The 25272-nt window shown below is 38.4% G+C and overlaps 1 protein-coding gene across 3 annotated transcripts in view; it reads right to left on the minus strand.

Annotated features, from left to right (window-relative positions):
* Nucleotides 1-25272, minus strand: part of pik3c2b (phosphatidylinositol-4-phosphate 3-kinase, catalytic subunit type 2 beta) — a 50951-nt gene that overhangs the window by 3779 nt on the left and 21900 nt on the right. For all 3 annotated transcript variants that reach the window (XM_067432386.1, XM_067432388.1, XM_067432387.1), the window contains exons 12-28: nucleotides 22149-22271; nucleotides 21507-21674; nucleotides 19941-20052; nucleotides 14304-14446; nucleotides 9031-9219; nucleotides 7747-7840; nucleotides 7443-7537; nucleotides 5123-5303; nucleotides 4758-4865; nucleotides 4556-4648; nucleotides 4325-4454; nucleotides 2785-2921; nucleotides 2381-2550; nucleotides 1852-2008; nucleotides 1584-1693; nucleotides 254-455; nucleotides 38-165 (exon numbers count right to left, since the gene is read on the minus strand). In XM_067432386.1, coding sequence (XP_067288487.1) covers nucleotides 38-165; nucleotides 254-455; nucleotides 1584-1693; nucleotides 1852-2008; nucleotides 2381-2550; nucleotides 2785-2921; nucleotides 4325-4454; nucleotides 4556-4648; nucleotides 4758-4865; nucleotides 5123-5303; nucleotides 7443-7537; nucleotides 7747-7840; nucleotides 9031-9219; nucleotides 14304-14446; nucleotides 19941-20052; nucleotides 21507-21674; nucleotides 22149-22271 — 2340 coding nt within the window. The remainder of the gene's footprint in view (nucleotides 1-37; nucleotides 166-253; nucleotides 456-1583; nucleotides 1694-1851; nucleotides 2009-2380; nucleotides 2551-2784; nucleotides 2922-4324; nucleotides 4455-4555; nucleotides 4649-4757; nucleotides 4866-5122; nucleotides 5304-7442; nucleotides 7538-7746; nucleotides 7841-9030; nucleotides 9220-14303; nucleotides 14447-19940; nucleotides 20053-21506; nucleotides 21675-22148; nucleotides 22272-25272) is intronic.

A 25272-nucleotide genomic window follows, 5' to 3' on the forward strand; every position in this document is an offset into this window, starting at 1 on the left:
CAATAAATAACATTTCTGTCAGGTTTTAAAATTGTACCTGGGTAGTTTTGATGAAGGGAAGATGAGCTGCAGTTTACTGTGAAGTTCATGGAACTCCTCGAAGGTCCTCTGGACTAAAGTTGTCGACCCCGGTTGACCTTCCCGCTCCACTTTTACAACATAAGACTGCATGAAGGCATAAATACATGCACATGAAGCTCTGTATACATTATTATAAATGTACTTTAGATGCATTTTAAAGCAGGAGACTTACATAGCCTTTGCTTGGAGTATAGGTTTTGACGTGTCTGCAAACAAAAAGGCTGCGAATGACACCGTCACTCTTTAGAGTGTAAACGCGTGGAGCAAACGATAGAACGGGACGCTCCTCAGAGGATGCAAACTTCATTTGGGCCAGGTTATGGATGAAGAAATTGAGTTTGGTAGCCACACTGCCAAGACTTGACTCGATCAGCCTAGAAGAGGGGATAAGAATAGATGAAGGCTAGAAGATGCTCAAGAAACATTTCTTATGTTTAAAAATGCTGCTTATTATTATTGTTGAAACGGATATACGTTTTCCAGGATTATTTTGATTTTTAATATATATTTTTTTATTTATAATTACTCTTGCCCTTTTAATGAACTGGATTCAAAGGACAATGGCAAAAACTTGTAAGTTTTCTGTAGAGAGAGTAGGCTTGCTCTGATAGTCAATGTTGCCGGTTACTGGTGTTCAGGCGCAACACCGGTTACACCACTTGCCCACATCATCACCACCCCCCAACACCATTTAGATTTTTTATAGGCTAGTAATAAAATCATTTAGTTCAGTTTGAGAACAGACACAACAAATAAAAACTGACTGTATTCTGCTTAATGCAGCGTGAGCCGAACGAGAGTCGCAGCACAGAGTCAGATTTCATCCATCAGAGTGAGGAGCTGACTGACATTTCAATTTGAAACAATCTTCCACCATCATTTTGTCAAAGCGGCTTTTTAAGTGAGTTTGTCATCGTACTGTTTTGTTGTTGTGTTTTTCATTGAACCTATTATGTGAACCCACCATTTAAGCAACTCTCCCCCGAATTGGTGCCGACTGTCAATCGCTTACGGCGCATGTCGACTGGTGTGTTTTCAGTTCATTCCTATGGGAACTCAACTTCCATAGCAATTCACTGAAAACACTTGCTTTGCTCCGCACCATTATGAATGCCTGAGTAGCCATGCACTTTACTTTTGTTTGGAATTAGCCATTTAAAAGCCACTGTTGTTAACAGTGTTGTAATGCGTCGATTGATCACTGGAAAAATGTCCTCACTGTCACATCCCTAGTAGAGTGTGGCACTCTGTATTAGTCCTTGTTCTCCAGAACCAATAATAAATAAATACAAAATAGATAAAAAAAAAATAGATTTTTGAATTTCCTTTATCTGCCAATGTCAGATCTGTCACTCCAAGTCACAGTTGGCCTGACAATGTTCCAGAATAGCTAGGGTGTTCTGAGTGGTTGCTATAAGATTGCTTACTGCACGAAGGGGACAACTCTTTTTCTATTCAATTGAATTGTGGACTTCAAAGTGCAAAAGGAACAAAGTTCTCACCTGGTGAAGTGCATGGTGGCATCCGCTTCTGATTCATGTGGTCTCAGAGCATCATAGACATACTTCAGATCATCCACATCAGACAACTCCGGTATCCCACTAGACAGCATCTGCACACAAACACACAGGGCAGGGGTTAGTGCATTCAAATAGCAGGCAAATGATAAAGCAAGCCAGTGAATATTACTTAACCTCAACTCTGTACATTTTGTTTTATTGAATTCATTCACAAACTAAGGAAAGTATGTGGGGTTATCTGGGAACTCACCAGGCCAAGCAGGTTAAGAAACAGATGTGCGTGTTTCCTAATGAGATTGTAGGCCTCACAGCACAAGTCAACAAAATCATGAAAACGGCTGGATGGCTTGTCACCTCCATTGATGACATACGCCATGTCAGACGTAAACACGAAAGGAGCCCGGTCGCTGTAAAAAAGCAGGATGATTACAATCTTTGATAACATTTACTATCAACAGCCCAGATCTGGTTTAGCTCAAAATATTTTTATAAAACAGATTGTTCCATTCCTTGATTCTGTTTGAACCATGTTCAAAGCTGTTGTAAACTGCGCTACAAACATGCACCTGTGACCTCCACTTTGTGTCATGCCTAACAGCCCTTAACTGTTCTAAAATCAATGTAAAACCATGGCTTTTTGGGACTTAATACTTTATTCAATTCCTTTGGGAGGAAGCAATGTGAAAGATTGCTGTAACTCTCATAGTTCTACTGTTGTCTTGGAGAACAATGTAGATCAAAATGTGGGGCATAGGAATTCTTTTTTTCAATGTTCCTACCGTTTGATGTTGCCAAACATCTGTGCATGCCCCAGGAATTTGCCAAAGTCAATGTGGAACATGTGTCCGCTTGTCTTCAGCATGATATTGTCATTGTGTCGGTCGCAGATGCCTAGAATGTATGTGGCCACACAACAACCAGCACACGAATAGATGAAGTTTTCCACCGCCTGTGAAAAAGCAACAAACCAACAGAATTTGATTTTATCTAACCACTTTGGGACAAGGGCTTGAAATCACCAAATCCCTTTTTCACATTATTACGACAGGCAAAATAAGAAACATGATGCAACCCAATGCAACTAAAGCAGATACAGACTGACATTTTACAGCAAAACAGTTTGCTCATACCATCTGGTTAAGCAAATTAGTCCTAAATGTACTATAATGATACTATACAGTACCTTTTCATACTCATCCTCAGTCGGGTTGTGTTTCTGCAGCCAGTCTCCTAATGTCCGGTCCTTAAAGGAACCAGTCACTCCATGCTCAACCTGGATCTTCCTCAGGGTTTCTGCACTTGGAATCATCTCTACCATGCCTACAAAAGGACAATTAGGAGTTATAAAATTAATTCCATTCACATACTTAGAAATTCACATTTTATACAATCATATTACGGTTTAAGCAAAAAGTTAAAAAATTAAAATGTATAAATAAAAATGCTCCAGAGATTCATTTTGGATTCACTTTTTCATTCTTTTTTAAATTAAACATCACCTCCAGGGTCATGTATATTTATTTAAACATTTAAATATATATAAAAATCTAGCCTGAATTAGTCATACTCAATTGTAGTCAGACACTGACTAGAATTGGGCTGTAATTATGGGGCGTATTTCAACCAAACCAGGAAAGACCTCAATTGGATAGACCTACAACCAATCAGAGCAACGGAGCGATGCATAACTTTAGTTGTCAAATGTCAACAGAACTCAACTGCACTGTGTTTTGCTAAGTCTGCCATTTTCCTGGGGGTTGTTTTCCATGTCCGTGGGTGTAAGCAACCTCAATTATGTGATATACAGACCCAAGGATGTAAATTTTAGCAGGCAGCCTTGCCAAAATAACATTTTACCCCCCAAACACCATTTTTTCCCCCAAAAAAACTTGCCAACCCTTTCTGTACGCACACTGTAATAAGTAACGTAAGAAGAAAAGATGAGTGTAAATGATCTTTGCCGGTGTTGTAAAAAATAATAATAATTTAATGATACACAGAGTACTTGCCAACACAATCATCCTTTCTGAGAGACATTGTGAAGGTGAATGCATATACAAACAAGTTCTCCATTTAGGATTAGAACAAATTCAACCCAAGCGCCTTTGATGATGTGCATGATTAAGTTACTGTTGATCATCTGTCCATCATTGTCTGAAGCCCGCCCTGATGATTTCATTGGTCCGAACAGTTTCTGTTTGGGCATAAATACTCCTCTATAGACCGAACTGCCCGAGCTCAAATATTGTGGGCGGATCTGAGTTCAGCTGGCATCCAGGCTAATAAAAATATAAACTGCTAAGTATTCAGCATAAAAATATTCCTAGACTAGCATGTTAAACACTTAATTTTTTCTTAAAAAAAAAAAAAAAAAAAAAAGTGTAAAAAGAAATAACATTTTATAAACATGTATAATATTTTAAAAGAATGTAATCTTTAATATAATAATTTTTACTTTGAATCAACAAAATCTACTGTGACATCCAACATGAGTGCCAATTATTTAAAAGCTTATTTTTTTCTCTTTAATGTGAATTATGTAATGTGAATTATGTTACTTTTATTTCACTAACAATTAAAAGGTTACTTCAGCGATTAGCATACGGCTTTCTATCAGTAGAAACCCTAGAGTATATTCAAATGATCGTGAAAATATTGTAGAAAATGTCTGACACTGACAAGGTCATAAACAGTAGGCCGGACGTTGGAGGACGGATGCTTACCTCTTCCCCGTCCCGTAGAGAAGCAGCGGAAGATGACCATCCTCATGTCAAGTCCCTCCTGGATCCAGATCTTATTCATGATCCGAATGATCTGCAGCGTCAACATGTCCTGCCGCAGGTCATCTCCGGCCTGAGTGAGAACACACAACCATAAATGCCTAAGACAACATCTGAAAAGTGTAGAATCGCTGATCCATAGCGAACACGGACATGAAGGTGGGAAGGTGGTACCTTAAAAATGACGTTGATGTTGTCTCCCAGAGGATCCTGGTTCTGGAATGAGAGCTTGAGGGGCACTGCATTAGAGTTGAAGTAGGAGCAAGACTACATGAAGAGAGAGTGAAAGATAGGTTTTGTTTTTAGCATCTTGACAAGAATACAATGACTACAAATGCTTGATACAGATTACATTAGAACTCAATTCTGTAATTACCTGTGTGTTAATACCCTTGACAAGCAGGCCAGGGTTCAGAGGAAGTCGACAACTGCTGTTCAAACAGAAGAACTGTTTGACCTCTTCTAGTCCCTCACGGAGAATAGCCTGAAAACCAGACACACCATGATTAATGTGCTGATCAGACAGTCCAGAGAACGTTAAAACAAGCAGTCTTTGGCACAGACCTGTTCTTTAAAGCTAAAAATAGTGAGCAATCGACTAAATGAGAAATTTAAACACCAGCCCGGTTTAGAAAATGTATTTTGTAGGTCATAATTGTTCTCATTAGATTACGAGGCACTGATTGGACCTTTTGAAATGGAGGTTAATACCAGATGTAAATGAGGAAAAGTGAATCTGACCTGTCTGGATGAAGGCGAGGCATCTCTGACCCGCTGGGCTACTTTAGCCAGAATGTTGACCAGCCAGCCTTGCCGATCAAACTCTTCCCTCAAACCTCGACCAGAGCAGCAGAGAAGAGCCGCCAGCAGATACTGATACCTCACGCTAAACTGAGAGTCCTGAAGTGTGTCTTTCAGCAACCTATACAAAACAAAAAAAAAATGGAATGATCCAACAGCCTTTTAACACTAGAACCGCCATGGGGTAAAAATCACCCATTGCTGCTTTTCAAATGTACATGAAAGATTTTCAATAAAATATCCAAGGCTTCCAGTCATGGGCTCACAAAAAATGTGTTATTTACATTCCCGTTGTTAAAAATTGTTAAGATAAAACCAGAATAAAAAAAGAAAAAGGGCAATTATACCTATAAGTGCCAGAGGGTTAAATTTACCCCTATATAATTCCTTTAGTTTTGCGTTGTTTTTGAGCAATGTGTAGGCTTACTATAGACACAATGCACGGTCAAATTAAGATGTGATTGTTTGTTGTGTATTCTTTGCTTCTGCGTTTCTGTTTTTTCAAGATAATAATAAAACAATATTATGTTTCATGATGTCCTTCACCAAGTTTTTTTGGTGTTGTCATTGCCTAATTCTCATTGTAGGCTGATTTAGCCATTCACCAAAAAGTGATTTGTGTAGCCTGCTTAAAACAGGACAAAAACATAGCTGATGACTAAAAATAATAATTTCAAAACTGTATTATGCCACTGTCTTCACAAAGTAATGTATAGTGACCTATTACTTTTTCCACCTGGTAGTGCAAAATATTGATGGAGTTGACAAAAGTTGAGCTGAGGCCAAATATACAGTATATGTAAAAAGAATCATGAAATGGCATTAGAAGAATCCCCCCACATGCAAAAAAATTATTAAAATCACATTATACCGACTTTTTATAAGCACTTAATCAGACAATAAACCTGACGGATTTGACACACGTGTTGTACAGTGGAGCCATTTAGTTTTTTTTCCTCAGTTGTAGCCATCTTAAACATAAAAAAAGCAAGATTTATCCCACAACTATTTACAGAAACTATTACACTGCAATGATGGAGTTGACATGTAGGCTGTGACCGCAGAGACTTCAATATTGTTTAAAATATCTAAAAAATCTGTAACTTTCAGGGCTGTGTCTTACTGTGAGATCCACAATTGTAAGCAGTAAATAGTAAGTGCTCCTCAGTGTTGAAGCTGCTAATGACACTGCTTCAACTCCGTCAGGATTTTTTATAATTCTGAATAAATCAGGCAAAGTGAGGGCAACTTTTATAGCATTTTTTTAAATGGAAAAAAATATATAAATTCAATATTTACTTGTATTGTTTGATATCTTCAAGATCTTTGCCTTTTAACGTGCATTTTTTAATTTGTTGCATTTTAAAATACTTTGTTTGGCAGTTTTACATTGTGACCTAATGCCAAGGACAGGTTCATTTACATGCATTTCCAAGTGTAGAGTGTACTTTTAAAATAATACTAAAGAAATTATTTAAAAGAATAAGCATTGAATGTCCTGAGTATGCAAATTTACCGTCGATGTACCTAAGTATTTTTATTGTGTTGACATTCTTACTTTAAGAATGAGTGAGTTACAAAAATATTTTGCTAATGAAAATATCTGATGCATTACAGTACTTTAATAGAGTATTTTTCCTTTATTAGAAAAATGTTGCTTTAAAAAAATATATATATATAAAAAAAAAGTGCAACAAATGTACGGCGTTTAAATATTTTATAAAATGTATATATTAATAATTATTTTTTAAATATTACAATAATGAGAAGAATGTGTATGTTGCTTTACAGCAATAAGAACTTGTAGGGAAAGTCAAGTCACCTTTAATTATATAGTGCTTTTTAGAAAAGTCAAATTGTTTAAAAGCAGTAAGCTTAGCTTAACTGTTCTGAAAAAAATGTCATTCTGCAAAAATCTTTATTTTCTTCAAATATGAAATTAAAATAAATATTTTTAAAAAATTAGTTTAATTTTTTCCTTTTAGGGGTAAAATGGAACCATATTCATAAAGGCTTTGACCACTCAAAGTAAGAAAATTACTGCATCTGTACAGCAGGTGGCGCTGTTAGCCTATTTCATACACAATCTACATGTGCAGCGCATGACTTGAATGCTTGATACTTTGAATACACAAAAATTAAAGGTGGTCAGAGGTTCAAATATCGTCACACGAGAATCAGTTTAACACTGATTGTGATAGATGAGGCAGCATGACCCGATTTGGGACTGGTTTAAGTATAATCAGAGTGCAGGACCCACCAGAATAGGTAGTGAGCAATGCGCACATCCCCGATGGCCCTCCTAAGCAGAAAACGCACAAGGTGACTGTCCAGATAACACTCGTACTTCAGCGCCTGCACAGAGAAAGTGTTAGGAGTGATTGCTGGATGGTGAAGTGTTAGATGGGGAGGGATAAATCAGGGTAAGGGAACAAAACAGACAGAAGAATGTGGAAGAATGTAAAAAAAATACAGGTAGGATATAAACAGATCAAGGTCAATGGGAAAGGAGGGAATAGAGGCCCAGCATGAAAGGAGGAAGTGTTAGACAAGGCCTTTGTTACCTGCACTAACTGAGGAAGGAAGTCCAAAAGCTCAGGATCAGAGATGGAGTCCATCCACTGTACCGCCGTCCGCCTGCACTCTTGATCTGGAAACCTGGTTAAAAGTGGATGTTGATTCAAATAAAATCTACTTTTATGGTGCAATAAACTACGATAAACATAAAAAATAAAATAAAAAAACACTATATCCTGCATTTATTAACATGGATAAAATAAACTGGATAACTACGATAAATGACTGACATATCAGTGATTTGATCCCTGAGCGGGTACCCGCGGTTACGAGTCATCCAAAAATACATAAAACTCATTTTGTCGTATACATTCCAGGGCGGGATTTTTGTTGGGAAAGTCGGGGGAGAGACGCACACTTCGATTAGACTGGATAAACACATGCAGCATCTTAATTGTTAAGAAAACAAAACGAAATAAATTAATAAATCAAACGTTTATTGCACAACACCAGGCTATATCATACAGCATTAAAAAAAAGGACCGTTTGCGACTTTGCGCTCCTATAAGGGCTTCACACTTTTCCAAAAGTGGGCTCTCTCTCAGTTGACCTGCTGATGAATTCTCCAAGCAAGGTTGAAACATAAGCATTGCGTTCATCAATAATATGCTTCTAGACAGCTGAAATGGAAAATGACGGGCCACCTCAAGAACTGCCTCCTCTCCACGCCGCACCTCTAAGCGCACGTCAGGGCCTGAAACATTTCTCTCCTCCACAGGCTGGATTAATGGCTATTATGCCAGGGAGCATTTACTACTTTTAAAAAATGCGGATCAGGAAGCGGGTCAGTAACGTTACAATATTTTCTTTTTTGCTGTCGGAGTTGCGGGCGGGTTAGCTGAAAATGTTGGTCGGGTGCGGGTTGTTTATACATTGACCCGCGCATCACTGACATATATTGGAAGAAAGAATATACACAGTAGTAGTGATTATCCATTTAGAGCTGGCTGATCAGTTAGGTCAAAGTTAACCTGGTGGACCATCTTGCTCAACCTAGTTGGAGCTGGTAGATCAAACCTTGTGGCTCTCGGTTGAGCAGATTAGATTTAAAAGCTCTATTGGTGTTAAAAATAAAAAATTATATCGTGTCAGTAAATTTCGAGAGATATCTGCGCTCCACATGTGCTCTGCTGGAAAAATCTAAAAGGTCAACTCTTCATGGTCTAGTCAAATCAGCCCGACCGCCAGCCGTTGAAGGACAGTCAAGAGCTCTGCTTAGCCTCCAGCTAAACAACAGAACAAACCGTTGCCATGGTTACCATAACACTCACGTGGCGTTCAGCAGGCCCAGGGCATCCAGGTGGTTCATGCATTCCCACTGGTGGAGCAGGGCGTAGATGTCAGGCAGACATGCCCACTCCCAGCTGGGTGCGCTAGCCAGGACCAGCGGCAGACGACTGGCTTCCGCATGGCAGAAATAACGCTTCTCCCACAACAGACGCCGGTCCTCCGGAGTCAACCTAGATAAACGGAACAGTGAGATATTAATCTAATCAATTCTTTTTTAATAAAAATGCCATTAAAAGAGGATTTTTTGTTGTTTTATTCCATGTCAGCACAAACAGCAAACAAACTTGCACAGCACTTAATATTAATAATATTAACAATAAATATATTATTCCATGATCCATCTATTCATCCATCCATCCATCAATGATCCATCAATGATCCATCCATCCATCAACAGTCCATACATCATCCTTTAATGATCCTCCAATGATCCCTCCATGATCCATCCATCCATCCATCCATCCATCCATCCATCCATCCACCCATCCATCCAGTGCTATTCTGGAAGCAAGCCATCACCTACACCTATCCTCAAAATGGGATCCTCAAAACCTTCCATCACAAATGCTATCATTATCAGATTGGGTCATCGTGTTTTTGCACAGTGTAAGAAAACAAATAAATGTAGCCTTGGTGGGCATAAGAGACTTTTCAAAAACAAAAAAACCTCTTACAAAAAAAGAGCTCAAAAAGATTTGCAACAGTCATATATATGCTACCAGTCAAAAAACACAATTAAACAATCCGATAAAGCTTAAATGTGTGCAAACTTCCCATCTTGACAAAATGAAGATTCTGCTAATACAGCAATTAAGACAGTAATGTATCTTCAGGAAGGTGTCTGTGTGGGCTCACTGCAGTGAAGGACAGAAAATAACCACACACAATCTCTAGGTAATTTATGCTGCATGTCTTCAACACTGACGTACCAAACCCTGAGGCCTAAGTCTGGAGGTAAACAATCCAAGAGGCTCTAATCCAAGGTAAACCGTACCGTTTTTGAATAACATTTACATGCACAGAGGGGACGGACTACTAGCTATAGCCTGTACAAATAATGATCAGCACACCATCAGCGCTTAAAATATTTTTATAATGATTTTTTTGATGTCTTTTATGCTGCTTATCTTAACCCTTGTTGGATGTCATTGGTTATACATGTAAATCAGCAATGTTTAGCTACCATGTTTTTCTGCTGGCTTATGAATTCATGTAGGGGAGTGGTTTGTTCCTCTAGGGATGACAGCCGTAGGGCAGGACCCCCAGATCAAATTACCTCTGTGCCTGCTGGGCCATAACCATACAGAGTAATCAGACAGCTCAATATACTGGGGGAAGGGTTGTGAATGCTTCATACGGTCACACCCACGCTCTTCCACACACAAGCATGACTGTCGTTAGATGACTACATATCCCACAATTCACAAGAGGCTTGAGGAGTATTGATTCCTGGCTGCAGCTGCCCAAAGCAACCCTGAGGCCCCTTTGCAAATCAATCGGTCAAGAAAAAGGACAACCAAATGGATGTGAGCTAATGCTAAATTTAATAAAACGGGTTCCTGCTGGAACAAAAAACACTGGGCAACCAGACACACAGATTTGCAGTTTCTGAAGAAATTGTGGGTTGTGCTTGCCAATTTCAGGCATTCTATTGTTGTGAGTGGTTGCCAGGGTGTTCTGAATGTTTTCTAGCACGTTACTATGCAGTTGCTAAGGGGTTCTGGGTGGTTGCCTACTGAGAGCCCATCAAAAACAATTTCTATACTATTCGGGTCCCTATACAAGTCACTTCTTCAAAGTACACCACCTTTCTTTACATTTTTTTTAGAAAGAAATGACTAAATTACAAATACATTGATTTATTAAATAAATGCAGCTTTGGTAAGGATAAGAGACTTTAATTAATTTTTTTTACGTCTCACTAAACATCAAAGGGTAGTTTAAGTTTCTGGGATTTTTTTTATTTATTGCTAATTTAATTGAGTGAACAATGAGGTATAATTCATATCTATACCATACATGTTATTTAAAAAAGTAGTGTAGTAGTGGAGCAAAAACTTTTAGAATCGATAAACTGCATAAAAAAAAAAAAAAAAAAAAAAAAAAAGAGTTTAAACAATAACTCTCTGCCGACAAGCCAGATCAGAGTTTACACCCAGCTCAAACGCTCAACCTTTGATCGAGAGCTGGAGACAATTTATGACTGAATATTTCCAGGCTGGTGTTGCTCCACGTTTTACACTGCAGCAAATGTTTCAGAGCTCCACAGCCTCTGAGCGACAGAGACAGAGAGGAAAAACAGCTGAGAGAGGAGGAGAGGAGAAACAGGGCCAGTTGGGGAGGATCTCCACATCAGCTGTCTAAAGCTGACACTAACAAAGTGAGTACTGTACAGCACCAAGCCCAGCAGAGCACCAGATATGTCCTCATATTCAAACATAGGAAGCAGGAGGGACAAAAGGACATGAAGCCATGAAAACACAAGGTTGATTATTTAAAATGCGTTTATTTTTATTTTTTTATGTTTGTTTGATATGCATTACATGATACTATAGAATATGATTTAAATGGATAGTTGCCATCATTTGTCAGCTTCAAGTTGTTTCAAACCTGTAGGAATTCCTCTTACATTGAGCACAAAATTTGTAACCAAAATTTGTGGATGCCATTGACTTCCAAATATTCAGCAGTAGAAAGAAATTCATACAGATTTGGAAAAAAATTGAGGGATGAGTAAGTGACAATTAAAATTTTGGGGAGAACTCTCTCTTTAAATACACTACCATTCAAAGGTTTGGAGCGGTAAGACTTTTCAATGTTTCTGGAAGACTGCATTAAGACTGCTTTTATTTTAAATAAAAAATATAGCAACACTGTAATGTTGTGAAAGATTACAATTGAAAGTAAAAGGTTTTTTTATCATTTTAAATTTCATTTATTCCTGCAATGGCAAAGCTGAGTTTTCAGCATCATTACTGTACTCCAGTCTTCAGTGTCACAGTATGATTCAGAAATTATTCTAATTATTCCATTATTCTATAATCTAAGATTTGGTTGATTTAGTGATTGACAGAGTTTTTTTTCCCCAGGATTCTTTAAAGGAATTGAATGCAAAATAACAGCATTTATTTAAATTATTTTGTAACATTATAAATGTCTGTCACTTTTGATACTGTTGTTTATAGGAATTTAAATTCATAAACCTATAAACAACAGTATACATTTCTTTAAAGCTGCTGTCTGTAACTTTTTTTTATGTTGAAAATTTACAAAAATCGTGAGAATGTCCACTGCCCATTCAACAAAACGTGTTTTTGTCAGGAGTACAGTCCCTGCCTGACTCGCCATAGACGTAAACAGAAAGTAGCAGCTCTGGCTGTAATGTTCTTCCTCAAGATGCCTGAAGTTGTTTATTAACCGTTAGAGCGCCAAACATTTGAACTGTATATTATAAATTCATTATGAATCAATTATTTACACATAAACGTATATATATGCATTATATTTAACATTTAATTCTCCAGTCTTAGTGTGTTCAGGTTCTCATTTCCTGGTCTCCTCCCCCACCAGACTACTGTTCTCATATCCCAAACTTTACAACTCCACGTGAACACTTGTCTGGCTATCCCCAGACCAAGCTCAATTTAAGATTGAACATTGGTCCGGGGAGTCTGCTCAGTATTTTCTACTGCACAAGAGGCGTAATCAACGAGCATTATTTGAATAACTCTGTACACAATTGGATAAAAGTCCTTCAACCAATCAGACCACAAGAGGCGTGCCAATAACCTGCCAATAGCATGCCAGGTGGATAAGCCAGTCTGTGACTGGTTCCCGAAAAAGTGTAACATGAGCAGTAGAAACGAATGTACAGGTTTCCAGACGGATTTTCCAGGCAAAATCAAATCGCTGGCAGATCAGGCTGGGTTTACCCAGTTTACGTGAACACCACTATTCCTCACACTGTACTTTGAAAGGAGGGATGAGATGAAAGCAAACTAGGACACCGAGGAAAAAAGGAAATAAGAAATATTGTGTTTTATCTTTCAAGGAAACGAGGAAAGATCTGACAGACTGCTTCATCCTTTCTCTTATGAGTCTGAATTCCTCAACATCCCTCTGAGCTTGTTCAACCTCTGTTCCAACACCGACATGCTCATTTAGGAGCAGAAAAGTGATTTCATGCTGCGGGTCACTAAAATATGAATGATGACTAACGACAGCTGAATCTAACTTTGCATGAGTTGGTTATTTGTGGTTGCTGCTACAGCTAGATGATGCAGTTTTTTTCCTTTATACATGTACATCAACCCAGTGCATTATCTTTTGTGGTTACCATCCAAAGCAGCTTAAATGTGTAAAAACTATTTGCAGTAACATTACATGACTGAGCTAGAATAATCAAATGAGATGTAAATTAATCTCACAAAAAAACCTAACAATGACACTTTAAGGGTTAGTTCCCTCAAACATGAAATTGATGTCATTAATGACTCACCCTAATGTCGTTCCACACCCGTAAGACCTTCGTTCATCATCAGAACACAGTTTAAGATATTTTATATTTTAGTCCCAGAGCATATGCAGTCAATGCCCACTTTACTGTCCATGTCCAGAAAGCTAATAAAAACATTATCAAAGTAGTCCATATGTGAAATCAGTTGGGTGATTAGTCTCTTGAAGCATCGAAAATACATTTTGGTCCAAAAATATCAAAAACGGTATCAAACGGTTATTGAATCAGTGAATCGATCAATGATTCGGGTCGCCAACATCACGTGATTTCAGCAGTTTGACGCCAACCGAACTGCTGAAATCACGTGACATTGGCGACCCGAATCATTAATCGATTCACTGATTCATTAACCGTTTGATTCTTTTTGGAGGCACATGGAGGAGAAGACAATGCTGAATAAAATCGTAGTTTTTGATATTTTTGGACCAAAATGTATTTTCGATGCTTCAAGAGACTCTAATCAACCAACTGATGTCACATATGGACTACTTTGATGATGTTTTTATTAGCTTTCTGGACATGGACAGTAAAGTGGGCATTGACTGCATTATGCTCTCGGACTAAAATATAAAATATCTTAAATTGTGTTTCGATGATGAACGAAGGTCTTACGGGTGTGGAACGACATTAGGGTGAGTCATTAATGACATCAATTTCATTTTTGGGTGAACTATTTTTGGGAAGAGATATGCAGTGTTGGTTAAGGTAAGTATTAAAAAAGGTATTAAGCCAACTCACCAGAAAAGGGACTTTTTGTGCAAGACATCCTGTAGCTGCCTTTGGCTGACCTGGTCCAGGCGGGAGAACTCGTACTGGGGACTGAACTCTGCAGGAGCGGGGGTGCTGAAGCGTACTTCGAAAGAAGAAGTGGGAAAGTCCACCTGAAGAGACAATGAAAGTTGTGTTGAAAATGAGAATGTTTAACAATGGAGGGTGTAAAAACACCCAGGAGAATGAAAACAGTTATGGAAAAACTGTTCATATGATTCTTTTATTGTATTCTTTAGATAATCGGTGTATAGATATTAGGACTGAGCAAAACAATAAAAAAAAGCTAAAATCTCAGTATTTTTCAGCAATTTGGTAATATTTGGTATAGACATTTAAAAGGGATTTTTAAAAACTAGAGAAACTAATAGCCAATTAGTAGCTCAAAAATATCCAATAAGACTTCAAATGTTTAAATACATTAAATAAAATGTTGCATATAAAGTGTCATCAGAAAATAAATGCAGTCATTTAAAAATTGGATACAACAATCAGCCCTAATAGTTACGTTGTTCATGGAAGGGTTGGGGATATAAAGAAAACAAGCCGCTATTGCAGGTAACTTTTTTTTTTTCTTTCCAGCTAATGGGGTTGTAAAAGATGGGACAAGAGTGAAAGGTTTATGATCCAAAGCAAACGCTAAAATTCTGTTACGGCTGGCATCAGTTTAACAGGAGTGCTGAAAGCCGCAATAACAGCACCATGAACAGCTGAGGCCTTCACCTTAAACTTGCCAAGTTAAATACCATCATCACTAGCTGTTGAATCTATGCGGTTAACATTTAAAGACATGAACAGATTTGACAATCAAGAAAACCATATTAGAATAATAACAAAAAGCTTTAAAGGATTGAGATCTGTGGGTCTGTTTTCACACTTCCGTCAGTCCGGATTGAAATCAGTCCAATCATTGCCATATGCCTCTCAGCATCACCCTTCATCCATTAGCAGAACACACCACAATAATGAATACCGAAGCCATTCATCCTTTCATGACCTTCACACCAAATGTTTCCCTGTAAGGCAAGTCAGTTCATTTGGCAGTCGCCTTGGTAGCACCCAGAGCAGCCATTTTCTACTCAGGCAGACAACGCATTTAATAGGCCACGAATAAAAGTGAGGTTGTGAGGGATGAAGTATGAGTTTAATTTGTGGAAAAATGAAATCAGCCTTGTAACCTGACTAAAGCCCTATTCGGACAGGATTAGACTAACATGGGTACGTGGGGGTAAAGTAATTTTACCTCAGGACGTCTGTAATATTAACGGCCAATTCACACGGGATAAGACACCTCAGTAAAACTAGCAGAATTGAGAGGTGTAACTCGCTTTACACACCACGGTAACCTCCTTGTCGTCATGTGTGTATGACGTTACTGTTATCATGTGAGCAAACACACAACATGAGCGCCAGTCTGAACTCCGTCTCATATACACACACACACATACATACATACATACATACATACATACATACATACATATATGTGTGTGTATATGTGTGTGTACATATATATATATATACACATACACACACACACACACACACATACACACTGCCTTGCGAAAGTATTCGGCCCCCTTGAACTTTGCAAACTTTTGCCACACTTCAGGCTTCAAACAAAGATACAAAACTGTAATTTTTTGTGAAGAATCGACAACAAGTGGGACACAATCATGAAATGTATTGGATATTTCAAACTTTTTTAACAAATCAAAAACTGAAAAATTGGCCGTGCAAAGTTATTTGGCCCTTTACTTTCAGTGCAGCAAACTCTCTCCAGAAGTTCAGTGAGGATTTCTGAATGATCCAATGTTGACCTAAAAGACCAATGATAATAAATAGAATCCACCTGTGTATAATCAAGTCTCCGTATAAGTGCACCTGCACTGTGCTAGTCTCAGAGGTCCGTTTAAAGCGCAGAGAGCATCATGAAGAAAAAGGAACACATCAGGCAGGTCGAGATACTGTTGTGGAGAAGTTTAAAGCCGGATTTGGATACAAAAAGATTTCCCAAGCTTTAAACATCCCAAGGAGCACTGTGCAAGTGATAATATTGAAATGGAAGGAGTATCAGACCACTGCAAATCTACCAAGACCTGCCCGTCCCTCTAAACTTTCAGCTCATACAAGGAGAAGACTGAACAGAGATGCAGCCAAGAGGCCCATGATCACTCTGGATGATCTGCAGTGATCTACAGCTGAGGTGGGAGACTCTGTCCATAGGACGACAATCAGTCGTATACTGCACAAATCTGGCCTTTATGGAAGAGTGGCAAGAAGAAAGCCATTTTTTAAAGATATCCATAAAAAGTGTTGTTTAAAGTTTGCCACAAGCCACCTGGGAGCGACACCAAACATGTGGAAGAAGGTGCTCTGGTCAGATGAAACCAAAATGGAACTTTTTGGCAACAATGCAAAACGTTATGTTTGGCGTAAAAGCAACACAGCTCATCACCCTGAACACACCATTCCCACTGTCAAACATGGTGGTGGCAGCATCATGGTTTGGGCCTGCTTTTCTTCAGCAGGGACAGGGAAGATGGTTAAAATTGATGGGAAGATGGATGGAGCCAAATACAGGACCATTCTGGAAGAAAACCTGATGGAGTCTGCAAAAGACCTGAGACTGGGACGGAGATTTATAACATATCCAGGTGTTAGAATGGCCAAGTCAAAGTCCAGACCTGAATCCAATTGAGAATCTGTGGAAAGAACTAAAAACTGCTGTTCACAGTTGCCGTCATTATGTAAAGCCTGCTCACCGACTCTAGTCAGGCCAATCACATTGTGTATCAAGTTTGAATTTTAAAGTTTGCAAGCCAACGGAGAGTTGCTAGATGCCCTGGCTGCAAATTAGATCTGGTGCCACCAGGGTGCGTCTGGATTTCTAGACTAGCTGATTATTATATGAACAAATAATGATAAGTTCAACACTTTCACACATTATTATTACCACAAGTGGTCTGCATCTTCCCTCTTATACCGTGTAAAGCGTGCATAGCAGTTTGGGTTATGCTCACTGATAAACTCCAGCAGTAGCTTACAATAATGAATTACCTGTTAAAATTGGTTCGCCATGAACATCTAGAACAACCACTTAGAATTTTAAAGAACAGTTTGAATTGAAGAAAGAATTCAATAGAAAGAATGTGAAAAATGGGGTCAGGGAAATGAGCGAGAGAAAGCATCAGAGGATAGGACAAGGAGAGAAGCTAAGGGGAGCGAGCGCATGTTAGGCAGTTTTAACGAGCCCCAGATGTGTCATTAGCACCAGATGCATCTTGGCTGTGGGGCGGCTTAACGGGCAGATTGCAGGGCCTGTCTAAGGGAAATCTGCCACCTCACATGCACTGAATAACCCTGGCACCTTAATGAGGGCCAGAACCTACTGAATAGGCACAGGACCAGGCTTCGCTCCCAGTTTAAACTGCACAGCCCACTGCCCTTAAACAAAGCCATGCCATTTGGGCACAAAAGAGCCCTATTGGCACTACTATGGGCTGACTTGGCACCCATTTCAGAAAGAAGAACGGGGATTGTATAGGAGGAGGCCTGTGCGGAGGGTGGGAATTTCACAGAGGCCCTGTCCGAGTGAAGAGATAAATATGCGCACATGTGATTTACCACAAAGATTCAGAACAATACCAGCAGGAATTGCCGTTTACGCCGGTGAAATGTCATGTCTGAATGTGTGAAGAGGATATTAACGCATGTGAAGGAAGTGGTGACTCAAACTGCCGAGGTTGTCTGTGGGTGACAAGTCTCGGGTGTTTGTGATGATTGTCTGAGTACGTATGCATGTGTAGACGGTTTTCCGCTCTGCTGCTTAAGCTACAGTGCCATGTTTAATATAATGATAGACATTTTGTCCATTCATCATTCAAAAGTTGGGTCAAAAAGACTCACTATGGAGACATTTATTTGAATCATTGTAACGACTTGCCCAACCCCTGAATCTTTCAGAAGTTACTGAATTAACACCCACATGCTCTTAAGCATGACTTAAGTCATGTCCCAAAATAACTATGTAGCACTATGGTTACTAAATTCTATGGTACTAAATAGTAATATGGCTGCATCCAAAATCACACATGCAGAGTACATTTTTGCTGTTTCAAAGTAGCTACTTATTAAAAAGGATGTTCTAAATAGTATGACCATGTGTATTATGAATGTAATGTGGACATACTACATTCATGTAGATGTCACTTCACCAGCGTCATTTGAGCCACTTCCCTGTCATTCACAAATCCTGTCCTGTGGCCTCATGGGATAGTAAAGTGTCCATTGTATGCACACTTCAGAATCTCACCAGAAATAGAAATGAGTACTTTTTGCCTTCTGTTTTAGAAGTATTGTGAATTGACATACTAGACACGTTTCACCTACTATATGTTGAAGTATGAGATTTTGGATGCAGCCTACTTTACTGTTCATAGTATTTGCTTCATTCCTACATTTCCACCAACACAACCCTATTACTGCCAAAGTGCTGGATCCTGCAAACATGTGAGCCTTCACAAGAATTAGACTGTGCCAATAACTTATGCAAGCAAGTTTTGGATAAATAAATACAAATATTATATAGTAATATGTAGTAGTATAAACTTCCTAAACATGGAAGTCAAAAGTATGAAAATTTGACACCATCTACATTCAGTAATTCGACAATGAAATGCGTGTTTAATGAGTCTTAATTCATTCTACTTCTGGATTTACTCTGCTTTAGATACAGTGATCTACTTTTCAATGCACCAGTTCTGCTCAGGAACCACAATACACTTAAAAATGCTCTTGTTTGTGGTGTTTGTAGGCCGCGTTAGACTTGTAGAAGTCGGCCTGTTCTGATCACCACAAATGGTTTACTATAGGAGGTGAGTATCAACAAAACTCTATTGCTTAAAGAGCCTGTTTCCATGCCCTCCAGTATCATACTCACAACTAGTCATGATTTTGTTGTTGCATAAGAACATCAAGATATCACAGATATTAACCAGTTAGTGTGTTGTCAGCCCTAGGCAAAATTGAATGCTCAGGAAATGGTCTATTTAGATGCATATAAAATGTCTGCATCCTTTCTCTCTCTGCAGATCTACCTGACCTACTTTTACGACATTTTGCAAGGACTGGGACAGTTCCTTCCTACATTTCCACAAGCACACTGGCCTGATTACTACCAAAGTTGTGAGCCAAGCACAGAATTTAACCTTCACTATACTCCTTTCCACATAAATCCAAGCATACATGCCTTCAAAAATGTATTGCTTGTTAAATTATAAACATCTTAAAGTTTTCCATGTATGTGTCCTCTATAGTAAGCTTTAGAGAGTGTATGCATAAACGACCTTTGAAAAAAAAAAAGAGATGCAAATGAGATTGTGGGTTTGTTTTAAACAGGAAGCCTCATCCTTAAGGTCTGATAAGGGCCTATTTGGCACGCTGCAACCTCCTGGATAAAGGATAGATCAACCAAAAACTATTTGTATGGAGAAATGTCTTGTGAGTAAATGACAACATGTACAGAGAATGTAGGTGAGAGAGTTATCTGTAATGACACAGGAAACGGTTATATGATTACACACTGAATTGAGCAAAAGGACAAACCTGAAGGATGACACTGTCTGGCTGGCTGAAGTTGGGCGTACTGGAACGAGCATTTCCACTGCCGGGGGTTGAAGGCCAGAGACCCAGCAGCTTCCTCCCACATGTCAGAACACTGAGGAAGAGAGAAAATAGGGTGTAGGGGCAGAAAACACCTAACATCCGCTTATAGATGCACAAAACAAGCAATAACAGGATATGGACAAAGACGGAGTATATAAATACTTGACCTACAAAGTACATACATTCTTGTGTTTATCTTACAAGCAATGGTAAATATTTTTGCTAGTAACAATCTATGGACCCTGGCTGCAAACAAATCCTTAAGCAAACACATGAACCTTCTTAAATTGGCCAACATCAATAACTTGCATAAGCCCAGCTGTAGTTTTTTTTTTTTTTTTACAGTCAAGAGTCACCATGGAAATTCTCATGCATGACATTATCTAGATTTAAAGTTATTTAAGTTGGACTTTCCTGCGCATTTGACCATGAAATCCTTGTCCAATGCGTCTTCAAATTAATTCTACTTCTTGTAGGGATGTGCGATATCATGATTTTTGATAGCTAACGATTAAAAAGGTCTCTACGATTTGCTTTTGAAGAAATATCGTAGTTTTGTGCTACAGTGTATTCTCTCTCTGGCACCTCCGTCCCAACATCTGTACAATGTTATGTGACGTACAGTCATATGTTAATGCAAAAGTAAGGTTACCACATTTATATATATAAAAAAAAAAATCATTTTAAAAACCCTTGATGGTTTAACATTTTATTTGCACGCCGTTCTTACGTGCTTTTCTGAGCGCGTAGACAGAGTCTGTTAAACAGCGTGCGAGTACTAATCCAAGTTATCTTTCGAGTCTTCTTGACAGTTGTGTATTTGACGGTTTAAGCACCATGTTCATCAATGTATGTATATATAAAAAGTATACAGTGACATCTATACAGTGTTTTATTTTTACATGCATTACATTTTTACTTGAATGCTACTGTTAAATACACCTACCGTGGAAAAAACACAGTTTATTCCATTTGTATCATTTGTAATGTGCATTTGTTATTTTTAAGAACAAAAATAAAACAACGACCCTACTTTTGCCTAAATGGTCTTTTTCAAAGTTTATTTTTTAATTTAGGGATATTAATTTGGCTATATTGCTCAATCAATTACAAAACAGTAAAACCAAAATAAAAAAACTGTTAAAAATCATGATTTTATTTTCTCTCTTTTTTTTAATGACCATTTTGCCATATCATCACCCACCCCTAACTTCTGTATTTACACAGCACTCTGCTGTTATCTACTTCCAATACACAATTTCTTAAGAACTGGAATAAAAATAAATAAAATGAGTGTGTGTGGTGTTTGTAGACTGCGTTATACCTGAAAACGTTGGCCTGTTCTAAACACCACAACTGGCTTAATGTAGGAGGTGAGTATCAACAGAACTCTAGTGCTTAAAGAGCCCGTTTTCATGCCCTCCAGAATCATTAAATGACAAAAGCACACAAATGTGACCATCGGCCAGCAATAATAATAAAATAAATAGATTGATCTATGCTTACTGTCTAAAGTTGAATAGGGGCATGGTGACCCAGCCCAGAGCTTCAATGCTGCGTTTCTGCTTGCTCTTGTCCTCCACACCTCCAGGGGGCGGTAGAGGGGTGGCATATAACATCACAGTTAGCTGTGACTCCCTTGGCAACTGGTTGATCTGGACGGGGAAGCAAACTCTACATTGAAAAAGATAAATTTAATTAAATAATGCCAGTCATAACCATGTTTTTTGAAATGGCAATATTTTTGTAAAGAATAAAATTTGAAATTCTCATGCTTTTTCTTAAAACTAAGAACAAGAATATAAATGAAACTACTTGTTTCTAAAATGCCTACACTTGGAGATATAATAGCACATACACACCTACATACATGTAGCTAAATATATTCACTAGGATGGAGAAAATAAATGACAATTGTCTACTAAAATATACCAGAAGAACAATAACAAAACTCCACAGTGAGGGGGTAGAGAACAAAAAGAGCCACAGGAAGCTAAGTTGGCGGAGCTATTTTCAAATTTTACATGTGAAGTACTTCGTAAACAAACTTAAATTGCCTAATGTTTCAACATGTCAGATTTGTTTTCAACCTCAAAGGGAATGTATGCATAGGACTGTGTAGCATGTGTGGATTATCATCAGGCTCACCTCTGGTCCCACACCACCAGGTGGAAGAGATATTTGCTGACAGACTGTTTACTGGTGTGCTGGGGGGCACATAGTTCCACCCCACCGTGGGTGAGAGAACAGGACAAGAAGAAATTTTCATAGCTGTGGATGTTTATGAAAGAGAGAAAGAGGGCGAGATCAGCAAATGGCAATACTTTTTTTAAAATAAAATTTGGAAAGTAATTTGGATAATGAATAAATTATGACAGCATGTTCTTGTCTTCATTCATTTTACTAATGAACATTTAACATTTTACTAATTGTCATTACGGTGACTTTTGAACATCTCCATCTTTCAGAAGAAATGCCTGAGTCGATCTTGAATGTTCTAAACGCTGTATGCAGTCTTCTTGATGCTTTAGAAAACAAGCCTTTCATAACAGGCATGCTTTTATGCTTGGATTTGCAAGCTCCAAGTAATGGTTGTGGAAACCTTGCCACCTTTTCCAACTCTGTCCTAATCCCAACATTATCCACTGTTCTCCCACATCATTCAACTTCAATTTAAGCACTTAGAAACTCCTAAATGGGAAATTAACTCTCCTGAGGCTGATTTAAATAGAAGGAAAACATTCCCAAGCTAAATGGAATACCAGAGAGGAAAGAAAAACACTAGTGAAATGCTAATGTTACCAATCCTAATACTGATCAGAGGATCTCTCCAGAGGAAAAACCAGTGGTTATGGTCTGCTAAAAAGTTAAAGGTGCCCTAGAATGAAAAATTGAATTAACCTTGCCATAGTAAAATAACAAGAGTTCAGTACATGGACATCACATACAACATAACGCCAACTGTGACGCAATCGCTGAGAGCCGTCGGGAGTTCAGCAGATAAACAAGCGTCACTCGAGGATAGCAAAAACGGCAGCTCTCATGGACACAAATGGCATGTTCCAGGCTGTGCAGGGGATGTGAGGACTTTTCGTAGCCTTTCCACAGATAAACAATGTCAACAGTCATGGTTGATGTTTATTTACAATCGGAAACCACAACAAAGTAATTCAAAGTTGTTCATTTGCTCAGCCCATTTTACCACGGAGAGTTTTTCTAATCTGGGGCAATATAGCAGGATTTGCTCAGCGTCTGATACTGAAGAAAGGGAAGATTTCAACCGTATTCCTGCAAGCAGTAAGTAGTGATTTATCCACTTCTTGACTGTCGAACCCATTTCGGATGAAATAAAAAAGTTTATTAGTAAGACAACATTATGATAATATCCCCTGTGTTGTCTAGATCTAACCCAAGATGCTAAAGTAACAATTGAAAACTCCAAGTAGCTCACATTACAGTTTGTCAAATGACAAAGGTTAATATTTCCTGCCAGTGTTGTCATAAAATACAACAACAGATACGCATGTTGATCCTTTTTGACGGATTGAAATCTAAATTTGCCTATATTTCATCATTAACACATAACTCCTACTGTTTAGTTGCTTACAGATCGCTCACTCGAGCCTTGTAGCTAGCTAACGCTACCCAGTTCAGTTTGTGATTCAAAGTTGAGAAGCTATCACTGTAAAATCATTGCCATGACGGATGGTATAGATGTGTTAGCTGTCATTGAGCAGCAGTGCAGTGAAACAGCCAATCAGAGCAGAACTCTGCATTAATATTCATGACCCTTCCAAATAAGGCAAAAACAGAGCATTATATTCTAGGCCAATTTCTAGGGGTTGTAAATGGACCCTGTAAAATTGTAACTGAACAATTTTTGACCCTAAATAAGCCACATACCCTCAATTTAGATATCAAAGAACAATTTAATATATTGTTTCAAATCATTCTAGGGCACCTTTAAATTACATTTAACCATCTTCAAGATAGGTCAGTGTTAAATTGGAAATATATATATATATATATATATATATATATATATATATATATATACCCTGTAATATATATATAACCCCTAAAAGAACCATCTGATTGAGTCTAATTGCCTAAAGCAGATGGGATGCAGGGGAATGTCAGCCCTCAGTCACCACTGCACAGGTGCCTAGTGCCCAGCCTGCCCTCTGCCTGGCCTCCAAAGGTCAAAGTTTACACCAAGTTCCCATACATGCTCCTTTGTGACGGCTCGATCTAGTCAGCATCAGTTCCAGAGGGAGACAAAGAGCACTAGTCCAGGTCAATGGGTGGGAGAGACCATTCCTGTGCTGTGCGGGGGAGGGGAAAAAAACTGTATTGCTTTATCACTGAATGACTGGGCGAGGTGTAGTGACATTTAGGGTTGGCCAGCATCTGTCCCTGTGCTGGTGGGAGTACTTGTCACAGTTCTAGTTTAGGACAGAGGGTGGAGAGGACTGAGAAAAGGAGGAAAGCCATTTTAAAAAAGTTCTCTCTGTGCACCGTAACGCCAAATAATCCTGCTGGATTACCAAAGGGGATCAGCAATGTGGACAGCTGGTGTACAGCTGCATTTCTGATGCCAGTTTCCACAAGAGTCAACTTTTCCTGTGGTCTAATTTCAAAAATCCTCAAATTCAATCTAAAAGTGCGACATTCAGGTTTAGATTTACATTGAATACATTTATTACATTTTCTTCTAAATTACTTTTAATCTAGAGCAAAAGTAATTTGAGTCACAAATGAGACCCTGAATGTGATCAACAGATGGCCAGCATGCAATCTGGAATGCTATTTACTGGGAAAGAAGCACTTCCTGTACAAATACAAACACATGCTATTAAGCTTAAGAAACTTGAAACTAAGGCAAGGTAAGAATTATTTATTTTTCCATGTTATTTGCCTTAAATGTTTTGAAGATTTTTCTACTTTCAGTTTTTGGTTGATAGAAATGGGGCAAATCGCAGCATGTAAGCTGATACCATGGAAGGTCTGTTATTAAAACCTGTCATTCCGGATTGCTAATCTGTTGATGTTTGCCAAGCAAATATGAACCGTCACTAGTGCAAATCTGAACTCGTTCAAACCGACAATACAACCCACTTTCATATTCTTTTTACATTCCAATTTTGTTAGAGTGTGCTCTATGGTTCAAAAGTTCAGGGTCTAAGATTTTGGAAACATCTCATATGCTCAACAAGAATGCATTTATTTGATTCAAATATGCATTTTGTACTCCATTTTTAAATAACTGGGT

Source organism: Pseudorasbora parva, chromosome 22 (genome assembly GCF_024679245.1).
Source record: "Pseudorasbora parva isolate DD20220531a chromosome 22, ASM2467924v1, whole genome shotgun sequence".
Lineage (NCBI taxonomy): Eukaryota > Metazoa > Chordata > Actinopteri > Cypriniformes > Gobionidae > Pseudorasbora > Pseudorasbora parva.